This window comes from Crotalus tigris, unplaced genomic scaffold (genome assembly GCF_016545835.1).
Source record: "Crotalus tigris isolate CLP2741 ecotype Arizona unplaced genomic scaffold, ASM1654583v1 scf7180000018825.4774228, whole genome shotgun sequence".
Lineage (NCBI taxonomy): Eukaryota > Metazoa > Chordata > Lepidosauria > Squamata > Viperidae > Crotalus > Crotalus tigris.
The window spans coordinates 2547506-2558813 of NW_024097215.1; the positions used below are offsets into that span (position 1 = coordinate 2547506).

The window sequence follows — 11308 nt, forward strand, 5'->3', positions numbered from 1 at the left end:
AGAGAGAGAGAGAGAGAGAGAGAGAGAGAGAGAGAGAGAGAGAGAGAGAGAAGAAAAGAATGAAAATAGATAAGCACAAATAAGCAGTGAGATCAATCCATCTAAAATCTTACTATGGAGCTTCTGCTGAACCGTTGATGCTGGATAACAAGACTTTGCAACATTATAGATGATATAAAAATTGTTTATCCATAAGTAAAAAGCCAACAACCAGCCATTGAAACAAACATTTTCCTGCTCTTCCTTCCTTCACTTCAAGTCAAGTAGAATCCTAATCACTAGTGCCTAATTAAGTCAAACAAATCCAGTAAATCCACATCAGCCAGCAAAACCTGATTAAATCCAATCAAATCAGCTATTTTTAATCCCATCTTTATTCCTTTTTATAAATAACTCAAGGCAGTGAATATACCTAATACTCCTTCCTATTTTCCTCACAATAAATTTTCCTCACAACACTGGACGTTTTTATGAAAAGACTGGACAACCATTTGTCTGAAATGGTATAGAGTTTCCTGCCTGAGCAGGGGGTTGGACTACATGACCTCCAAAGTCTATTCTATTCTATTCTATTCTATTCTATTCTATTCTATTCTATTCTATTCTATTCTATTCTATTCTTCTCTATTCTCCATTCTCCATTTTCTATTCTATTCTATTCTATTCTATTCTATTCTATTTTCTGTTCTATTCTTATTCTATAGTGGGTTTGGCTGAAAGAGAGTGAGTGTCTGGCAAAAAAGTCACCTAGCCAGCTTTCACACTTGAGGCAGGACTAAAACTCACAGTCTCCTAATTTCTAGCCTGATGCCTTAATCATTAGACCAAATTGGTTTGTTTGGGGTTTTTTTTTCCTGAAAGAGAAAGAGCTACAAATAACTTGACATTTCCTTGCTTCTCCTGCTGTACAGTTCCCTAACCAGTGGCCTGTTTGTGCCCTTCTAGTGTTATCTAAGAACAACAAGCCTATTCACACAACTATCCTGAACCCTCACGTACATGTCATTGGGGAAGATGCTGCTTGCATTGCCTACATCCGCCTGACACAGTACATCGATGGGCAGAGCCGTCCCCGTACTTGCCAGTCCGAAGAGACCCGTGTCTGGCACCGCCGGGATGGCAAGTGGCAGAATGTCCACTTCCACTGCTCAGGAGCTCCGGTGGCCCCACTCCAGTGAAGGTACGAAGATGGCAAACAGGGGTGACTAAATCCCATTTCCGGGAAAGATCAACGGATGTGTTTGTGTCGGTTGATACGGAGAACCTGCTTGTGTTGGATGAGAATGCATCCATGCAAGACCCAATTGGGAGCAGTTTTTTTGCTTTTTTGGCCTTCTGGCGGCTGGGTTTTTATAGACAGGTATGCAAATGTTCCATTTTTACCTCAAAATCACAAACTCCAAGAGATTAGACTGAATGTGGACAAACATGCTGACTTTGCTTCTGATGAGCCAGCAGCTCTCCCTTGTTTTTTTTTTTTTTTTCAGTTGATTGAATCATCTAATAGCGCATGACTTCGGTTTTCAAGAACATATATGTGTAATCACTCTGCTTAAATGACGCTGTCAGAGTGATAAAATAAAGGAGCGTTGCATCGTTATTTGGTTTTGAAGCAGAGTTTTAAGCTCTGGCAAACTTCTAGAAAAGAGCTCACAGTTCTTCTAACATAGCCAGCCAGCAGTGTCCCTACGCTGCTGAAAGAGTGGAATCATGACTTCTACCGTGTTTTCCCCCAAAATAAGACCTAACTGGAAAATAAGCCCTAGTGTGATTTTTCAGGACGCTCATAATATAAGCCCCACCCCAAAAATAAGTCGCAATTAAGATCGTCAGCCAGACAGACTCGTTTAGTACTGTATTTCCCTGAAAATAAGACCTAACTGGAAAATAAGCGTGTTTTGGAGCAAAAATTGATATTAGACCCAGTCTTATTTTTGGGGAAACACAGTAATCAGTTACAGGTAGTTCTCAACTGAAGACCACAGTTGGGATTAGAATTTCCATTGCTAAGCAAACCGAATTTACGACCTTTTTTAACCACGATTTGTAGATGGATAAGGCAGCCCTTAAGCAAAGTCGGCTTCCCCTATAGAGTTTGTTTGTTTGAAGCTGGCTGGGAAGGTCACCAATTGTGACCCCAGGACATTGCAGCAACATAAATACATGCCAGTTGCTAAGTGTCTGAATTTTGGTCCCATGGTCATGTGGATGCTACGAAGATTGTAAGTCAAAGACTTCCTGTATTGAGTGTTAAGGTAATCCGACTTTTACAGTAAAAGAGGCATCTTTTGAGTTGGATCACAGTCAGGAAATAGTTAGATGTGTCTACCGTGCCGCTAATGTCCAGGCTCAGGGCTGAAACTGAGTTATGCGCAACAGCCTCAGGATTATGAAAAACACAGGCCAGATCTCTGTATCAGACGTGTGTTGTGGTTCCGGCTAATGAAACATTCCAAAGAACTTCCAGGCATTTATTTTCCTAAAAGTTTTTTATTGTTACAAAATGTCAGCACAGGCACAACGGAGGGATGCTAGGATCTAAGTTCTCTTCCTCTGAGCAGTTAAATTATCAGCTCATTCCCTCCCTAGATTAGCCATCATATATCACATTATCCAATTAGTGTGAAGGTCAAAGGTTTTCTTCCTCTTTCTTTCCCGGGCTTTACCCCCACCCCCCTTCTGCTCTGTATTAACCCCATAAATACCAGACAGTTCTGCATATTGTCAAAAGCAAGAATATACAATATTTGCAGTGTTGACAACGTGCTTGCCTGCCTCGTGAGCAGTTGCTGTGGCCAACTCACTGCGGGGCAATGCAGCAATTCATTTTAAGTATTTAAAATAGTTTGAAAATGACTTTAATTTTTGTCATTCACATTTCCTTTTGTATCCTTTATTTGATGATTCTATTCCAGCATTTCTTTGATACGGGTGTAACTCTTCTCCTGCGGTGAGTTGTCCCACAGAGAGTTGGCCGTGGCGAGTTGTCCTAGACAACTGGGGTTCCCGAGTTGTTCCTCACGATGTCTCCATTTCTGTTTGTCTTTCAGAACTTATGCTGGCTGTTTTGATTTCATCCCGAAGGAGATGGAGATTTCAGCTGAGCCACTAGCCGGGAGCAGCAGTGACAAGCACGCGCCCGCATGCTCGTGCCCCCCCCCCGTTCCCTCTCCTTCCCCTCTTTCATTTCCAGTGCCTGTGTTTGCAAAGAGAGAGAGAGAGAGAGAGACAGAGAAACACATAAGAAAAACACAAATCCAGGTAGACTTGATTATTTAAAAAAGAAGAAGAAGCAAACCCAGCCAAATCCATCCAGCTGTCTGACTTGCAGCCTGACTATAATGCACTCACTATTCCTATCAGTTTCATTTTTCTTTTTCTTCTTCCTTTTGGTGTGCAGCTGTTCAGGTGACCAGATGTTGCAGTGAAAAATGTTTCAACTTCAAAAAAAAATGAAAACAAAAAAACAAAGGTCCCCTCTCCTCCCTGTATCCATCCTGGTGTTGAACAGTGTTCGTTTGTTTAGTGAACACACACACACACACACACACACACACACACACACACACACACACACAGAGATACTTAATTCACCAGACCTTGGTTCAGCGGGCTTCAGATGCAGTGGACAAAATCTGTGCACTTTTTTTTTTTTTTTGCATCTGCTCCTTGGCCATTTTGACACAGGTGTAAAATACACATTTGCCATTTTACACATGTATTAAAAAAAATACTGCATTTTACAATTTTTTTAGATGTGATGGACATCCTTTCCCCCATTAGTCTGTTAAATCCAGGATCTATTGTAAATATATATATATATATATATATATATACACATATATGTGTGTGTGTTTGTGTGTGTGCACGCACACACACACACACACACACACACACACACACACACAAAGCCAAACACAGAGCCCCCTTTTATAGTATTTGCATTCTCTGCCAAAAGTATGGGCCTTTTTCCTCCGGTGATTGTGTTCGCGCTTGGAAGTTTGTGATCAGTGCTACCATTTTGTTTTGAAGAAGACCCACCCCAACCCACCCCAGACCCCTTCATTTCCTTTCTCCTCTAGCTGTAGTTGTGGATTATGATGATGCTAATTACTCAGCCTCTTCATTTGATTTGTTTGTTTCCTTTGAATAGAGGGGGGCGGAATCCTGTTGGTAGTGGAGGGGTTTTGCTTTTGGGGCTCCTCCCAGGCTAACACTACTGCCAATGATTTTCTGCTAGGCTCATGACTGCACCCATCCTGATAGGTCTGTAGATGACACAGGGCATCGCCTTGGAGTTCCGTATAGGCCTCCCTGCAGACTCTTGGATATCTGCGTTCTCATTAGCACTTACATTTTACTAGCATCTTGATCCTGCTCTCTCAACAAGGGCTACTAACACTGGAGTTGTACTTGTGCCCTTACCGTGGTTGATTATTAGGGTGGGTCTTGCCCTTGCTTAGTGGGACTGGCTGGGAAGTTGTAATGTCGCTTCAAAGAGCTAGCGAGGAAAGAGTCAACGGTACTAAATCTCAGCCTTATCCAGTGCTGGAACCTTGCTTTCTGTCCACAAGAACGAGGAAGAGATGTTTTATTACACTCTGTAAATGCTCAGATTCCTCTTTATCTTCGGTAGAGTATGTTGACTTAAAAAGATGAAAGGAATAGAAAGTGACTATTTTTGGGATGGGGGTGCTTGAAGTTCTTAACAGCCTAGAAGAAAGAGAGGTGGTCAACATAAAGGTGCATAGCCCATTCATTCATCTCCATTCTCTCTCTCTCTCTCTCTCTCCTCTGAGAATTTACCTGCAAAGAGAGCTGAGTGACAGCAAACTTTGAGAAAATTGCTCTTCGGAGAGCTCTAGATTCAGGAGCTGACTCAACGAGTGGCCCCAAATAAGCAAAACCAAAGGGGGCAATTCTCCCCATGGACCAAGTTCTAACAGAAGGCGATGACAGGTTGTGGGGGTCTTTCACTGGCTAGTTGGAACAATTGGCTAGTGCCAGCTTTAGCTGCACCAGATCCCAATGGAAGGTGTCAAGCATTGCCTTCTGCTCGCTACATCTCCATGCCAGGAGGCTCATATTGGCTGTAACAGATGTTAGAGTGTGGCATTTGCCAGAATGTATGAATAAGAAAGCTCTGTTTTCTTCTAATGGGCTCCTTCCCCAACCCCTGTGTTTAAATATTCACACAGGAGAAAACCTTCCTCCTCGCCAGTAGCTTACTCAGCATCCCATAGCTTCAACTGGTTTCTTAGCATGTGGTGGTGAATAGGGTCCTTGTGACCACAGAAGCAGATAAGTGGTTCCTTAAGGACCATGATTAGAGGAATAGATTTGGGGGTGGGGTGGGGGGCTGAAATACCTTGCTACAATGAGCAGGGCATAAACTTATATTTTGACAAGTGGGAATTCACACTATTGATTCCCGCCAGGGGAGATTTCAAGGCAAAGTTTAATTAGATAGCTGCTTTGAAGGGATTTTTATAGGTATCTCTCTAAAGATGGGGAGACAGAAAAGTGGCCGTCCTGTGCAGAAGTGGACTTCAGTGGGCTTTGCTTCCGAGTTGGTAGGTGAAGGTAGTGTGGGTTGTGCAGCATCCATTAAATGAAGTGGGCTGATGTCAAGAACTCCATACTTAGAACTGGGCGATTGATCGGGGCCTTTTGAAATCTTATTTTCCTTACCCATTTAAAGCTTGAAGGTTGTTTGGTCACAGTCACGTGGACTTCTTGTTGACACTCCCGTTTCATAGCTTGCTTCCAGTCGTCCTGTTGTTCAATTAAATGGCAAATTTTAGGTGTGCGTGGCTCCAGGGATGATAGGACATCGCAGGGAGGAAGGCAGATCCCATGTTGCAAACTTCTTCAACCTTTGGATAGTTAGATATACCTGAAATACTTGCCCAAAGAGAGGCTGAGAAGAATACTTCCTGTAGGCTTTAGAAGCTAAAAAAAGTCTCTTCTGGGTGGTGCTCTTATGTCACCTGTGCCCTTCTGTGGGCTTTACGTTATCAGTGGTGGATGTTCCCATGTCTTTCATTAATACGGATTCCCCTGACTTAGGAGAATTTAGTTAGCTTTCATATATTCAAGCAGTACTCAGAAAATGTGCATGCAGAAAATCCAATTGTTTCTAACTTTTTTTAATTCCAGAGAGAGTATTTATGGATTAAACCAGGTCTTCAAATTTTTATAAAGGGATCTTATCTAAAATTGCATAACAAATGTTAGTTTACTGTATTAAAATAGGACTGGCTAACAAGGGCCATATGAGGTCTTTCAGGAATGGAAAGCGTGTTAGCCACTAGACTGCACCGCCTCCCTTTCACCATTCAAAAATAAATGTACCTAGGTCTCAAGAGTTTTCCTCTTTCCATAAATTACAGTTTTTGCCTTCAGTGGAACTTCTGATTGCAAAACAAGACTGTTGAAAGCTGGAGTTGCACAGGGAAAATCCACTGTAGGTGATTTGAGCTAAAAATAAATGGGAAGACATTGCTGCTTTTGGAACAAAAAGTGGAAATGCTATTTTGCATAACACAGAAAATTTAATTTAGGGGCTGAAAATCCCCAAAGAGACTTTTTTTAATTAGATAAAAATCATTTTTTTTGCAGTGTCTCAGTCACCACTTTTGACTTCCTCAAGTATCCATTACTTCACAATTTGATGCGACTAGAATTCATTCAGCATTTCAGTCTGATGTAAATAATACAACATTTCGATCCCAGTGTTGTTTTCAGAACTCACCTAGTCTGTAGTGATCGAGATGGACGAATGTAGCCAAGTTCAATTGCATTTCTCTTTTTTGAATCAAAAGCCTGTTTTATCATCTTTCCCGGAATCAGCTCGTGATTTTTCACCTAGAATTTTTGTGCATGATTTTAAATATATTTTCCCTTAGATAAAAAGAAGGAGTAAGTGATACTTAGCTGTTGGGCAGTTGATTTAAATTGAAAGTAACTGTTTTTCTAGGCACAAGTCATACCAAGTTTTATTAACTAGATGTGTTGAAAGGGACAAGGATTTCAGCAACTTTAAAAAACCTATTTATCTTCCAAGATAGGCCTGAAGATTTTGATATCCTTTCCTCTAATCTTCTGGTTCTCAGTATTTTGCAGTACCACTAGCCACTAAAACGATTCATGTATTTATGTGCCTTCTCAGTGAATAAGGTATTTCATTGGGATTAGGGTCAAGAATAAACAAGCCATTTTTCACAATTAAAATTTAACTGAAATAAAACTACAGAACTATACTAAGTTGTAAAATAAAATGGATAAAATTACTGAATGTCACTCATAAAATCATTTCTATAAACACCTCAGATATTGTGGCTATAGTGCTACCTGCCGTACTGGCAGAGATAACAGCCATATTTCTGTGAAAGCTGAACTAAATAAATGGTCAAAATCAAGTAATAATTAGTCAGATGACCAATAGATTTACTTATACTCTGCAGAAATTAGAGTTTTGTTCATTTCAGCTGCATTAGCTGAAACACAGACAATAACTTTGTTTTAATCAAAACAAATTATAAACCCTTTCTATTGTTGACCCACTGATGGATTGTAATGATTAAATTTAAACCTTTGGTAAAATACATTACAAAGATTATTTCAAAAATAACATTCTGTGATTTAAACAGTAATTTAAATAATACAACACTGCTGGGGGTTTATAAAGCCTGTCTGCTGCCACAGGTAGAAAACCAATTATGTAGGGTTGATATTACTTAGAAGTCTAAGCTGGGGATTATAATAAGATTTGTGAGGACCCTATACTTATTGTTGCATTTTAGTGTGTATTTCTCAAATTTGTCATGCAAAGTTCAGAAACCTGTGCTGGTCTCATAGAAGCACCCTTGCTTCTAAAACTTGTGATGTGCTCACCAGAGGGCAGCAGAGTTGTATTAAAACCTTGGGTAAAATCCATCAAAGTCAAAACCAACCTTTCTGAATCTTAAAGACATCATATTACTACAAATTCCAAATGTCCCAGCAAACACATCCAAATAGCTTCCTGCCTCAGAATCCTATGAGTTGCAATCTAAGGCAACTGGAAGACAACAGGTAAAGGAAGGCTTGCCCTGCTAGCCTTCAGATCAATAGGATAGACCACTGATGTATCCTACCCGTTTAAAGAGTTGAGCTGTCAACCGTCCCATTGGCATATGCAGCAAAAAAAAAAAAAAAAAAAAAACCTTCTGGGCCATTACTAAAAGTAAAACTTTACTGGTAGATCCATATAGGCACACTAGAAAGGAAAGCTAGTCCTGACTTTTCGTGCAAAAACCTGCATAGTTAAAATCCCCTTTTCCCGTCCTGGGCCACTCGCTGTCCTGTGTCGACCAATCCAGTGCAGTCTTTGTTTTGGGAAACTGCTCAGCTCAGAAGGCTATCATCATTTGACCTTCACGGGTCAAGATTCCCCCAGGCCACAGACGATGCACACGAATTCCTCAGTTCCCTCCCATCCACCCATACATTCCAATTATTCCTTCCCCCTCACCGCTCCCCGTGTTGTCTGGCTGTGAGTGAAAGTGCAGTTATATGAATTATGTGAAAGCGAAATTATATGTAATATAATTATGTATATTACAATTTAAGTCTTCACAAAAATGAAAACGAGTCTCATGAGTCAGGTTATAGTAGTCTCAAAAAATAATAATAATCAGTTAAACTGGGAGATTTTCAGAACTGATGCTGCTGGAGAACAAAAATCGAATTGATGATTGGACCCAGGTTTTACTACTGGCAATTCCAGTGTTTGTATATATAAAAAAAGGTCATCACATCTTATATGTAATCTGGTGTATGCAAATTTCTCACTAGTCTTGCCAACATTTAATTCTGCAAAGTTTAACAATACTTGGCTCTTGTCCAAGCGATAAACCGTTGATAAATGAAGTCAAATGAGCAGCCAGCTTCTTTGCAGGTCCTGCTTTTGCCCTGACACCATCACTTCAACCTATGGTAACTAAAGTTCATAACAGCAGAAGAACTTGTTTTAGAGAGAGGGGCATGACCACTGCTGTTAAGGTGGGAATAAAAAAGACGACGAGTCGCATTTAGCCACAAAATTACACCAAGTACTGTAGCTTTTCTCCCAATAGCCAATCACACTTTCATTGTTCAATCTGCAACCAACGTCATCTTAGACAAGCCACTAAATTGCCAAAAATGAGCGAAAATCAGATGAGAAGGCCAAGTGACTGTAGAGCTTGTGCAAAAATTAAAGTCTTTTGCATGTGGCCAGTTGCAAATGTCCTGGTGGGCGTGGTGTGCTTGCCTGACCCCCAATTTGTCTGTTATGGTGGCCGGCAAAAGATCTAGAACTCTTTGCTGAACAGTTGTGCCTGCAGTGAATGGCAGGAATATTGTTAATTCTAAGGAAGCTATTTCTAACCACCCTTCATTACCACGTACTTCAGATTAAACCTACTTTGTGCCTACCTACCTTGCCTTGCTTTTATCCTACTACGAGTGTACTACTTTTAACTGGAGTCTGATATTTTTGGCAGTCTCATATATGAAACTGATGGGTTTCATTGCTTATATTGCTTTGTGCGAGAAACATGTCTGAATCTTAAAAAAAAAAGTCATTGTCTGTATTCCAATCAGCTCCCAGTACAAGAAACACAATTTTGCATGATCTGATGCTTCGGGGATTCAGCGTCTTGAAGCTAGATTGATTGCATGTACTTGGCAAGAAGAATAGTCAAAATAGACTGCAAATATATTAAGAGTATGAGCACACCAATGACTTAATGTTGCCATTGTAACTATGACTTCAGTTGAGATTTGGAAAGTACTAGAGCTGCCAAACTACCTCCCAGGAAGAGTTATGGATTTGATCAGAAATTAGAACCTGTTGGGCAGAATTTTTGAGCAAAAGGGTTTGTTTTTTTGGAGAGCGATAGTTGCCGTCAGAAACCAAAGCTGAAATCTGAGACAATGGACTGAGGGATTAGCTGAGCTGGGATGGTGTGATGTAGTCTCCTTAACAAGTGGCATGATTATTGCTATTCCCTATGCATGTTCTAAGGGAGTTGCTTCTGGTGTCATTTCTGTGATGTCCCATCTAATTTTGCTACTATGGTGCCCCAGTTCTTTGTCCCACAATGATCCTGCTGTCTAGTATGACTTGTGTGATGGCTTGCTTGTCTTGTCATCCTACCATGGCTGGTATGCAAAAACGATAATACGAATTTCAGTGTAAGTTGTGTATTGGCTGCCTACAAGCAGGGTAATCCACATCCCAGAGACACAACAGGAGAAGCTCTAGGGCCCAGCGATTATTTGACAGCGTGGTGGACAGAACCAATAAGAAGAAAACACAAGAGCATTGAATTGCATACCTGTTTTTTAGACATTCCTATGCAAATTCACATCCCTGAACATCTCAGAGCAATCCATATGGTTGAAGGTAAAGTTTTAGCAACTAGAACTCATGGTGAACTATTTAAATAGAAGACTCGGTTCCTCTTTGGGTTGACAACAAGCATCTTAATTCCATGGAGATGCTGCACCGTGGTGGACATGACAGGTTTTAAGTGACCCTCACTTGAAAACGGGGGAAGCGTTTGGGCAAGTATTATTTTGTGCCTTATGGCTAGACTGTAGTTCAGTGGTTTAGACTATGTTCAGGCAGATCTCACCTGTCTTTGCACTTTAGTTGTTCCTTCCATCTAGAACTGCTCCTGCTTAAGGTTCCTTGCTGGTTACAATAATCAAGGTTGCTCCTTGCGGTTGATATTGGGAAAGGAAGCCTCTTTCGATCTCTGATGCAGTCTTGAACATTTGAGGCAAGCGTGAGGCCATTGACCCATTCCGCCGTCAAGCATGAGCAAGTTGAGAAAAGGAAGTAAGCACACTTGAATTGATTGTGCAAACCTAGCAGTTGGAGGCCTTCTAGCATGGAGACGTGTCATAGCATTCAGGTGCAGCCTTAGTCCAGGTTCTCCTTGTAGACCATCCCCATCATCGCAATGCAGTATTTTGCATGGCTAATGAATGTAAAAAGATAATTGGACCAAGAGAGAACGATGGAACAGGGGAGGGAGGGGGGAGGGAGGTGTGAGCAGGCGGGAATGTCCCACCAGCACTGATAATAGCGTTGAAAGCACTTTATATCAAGAGATTAAATCTCTTAAACAACTGCCCAGTCCGGAGACTGAGTATTGCACTGCACCACCATAATGGCTGGAGTGGCGTTCAGTGGAGCACAGGAGTGCAAGAAGACTTAAATCTTGCTCCTCTTTCTAGATGAGGCTTAAGAGGGCTCCTTTTATTTGTGGGCCTC

At 41.1% G+C, this 11308-nt stretch overlaps 1 protein-coding gene across 15 annotated transcripts in view; it reads left to right on the forward strand.

Moving 5' to 3' along the window:
* The window catches only part of CAMK2B (calcium/calmodulin dependent protein kinase II beta), a 174908-nt gene extending 165304 nt beyond the window's left edge, over positions 1–9604 (forward strand). For all 15 annotated transcript variants that reach the window (XM_039356421.1, XM_039356424.1, XM_039356418.1 and 12 more), the window contains 2 exons: positions 946–1180; positions 3051–9604. In XM_039356421.1, coding sequence (XP_039212355.1) covers positions 946–1178 — 233 coding nt within the window. In that variant the 3' untranslated portion in view covers positions 1179–1180; positions 3051–9604. The remainder of the gene's footprint in view (positions 1–945; positions 1181–3050) is intronic.
* The last annotated feature ends 1704 nt before the right edge of the window (positions 9605–11308 follow it).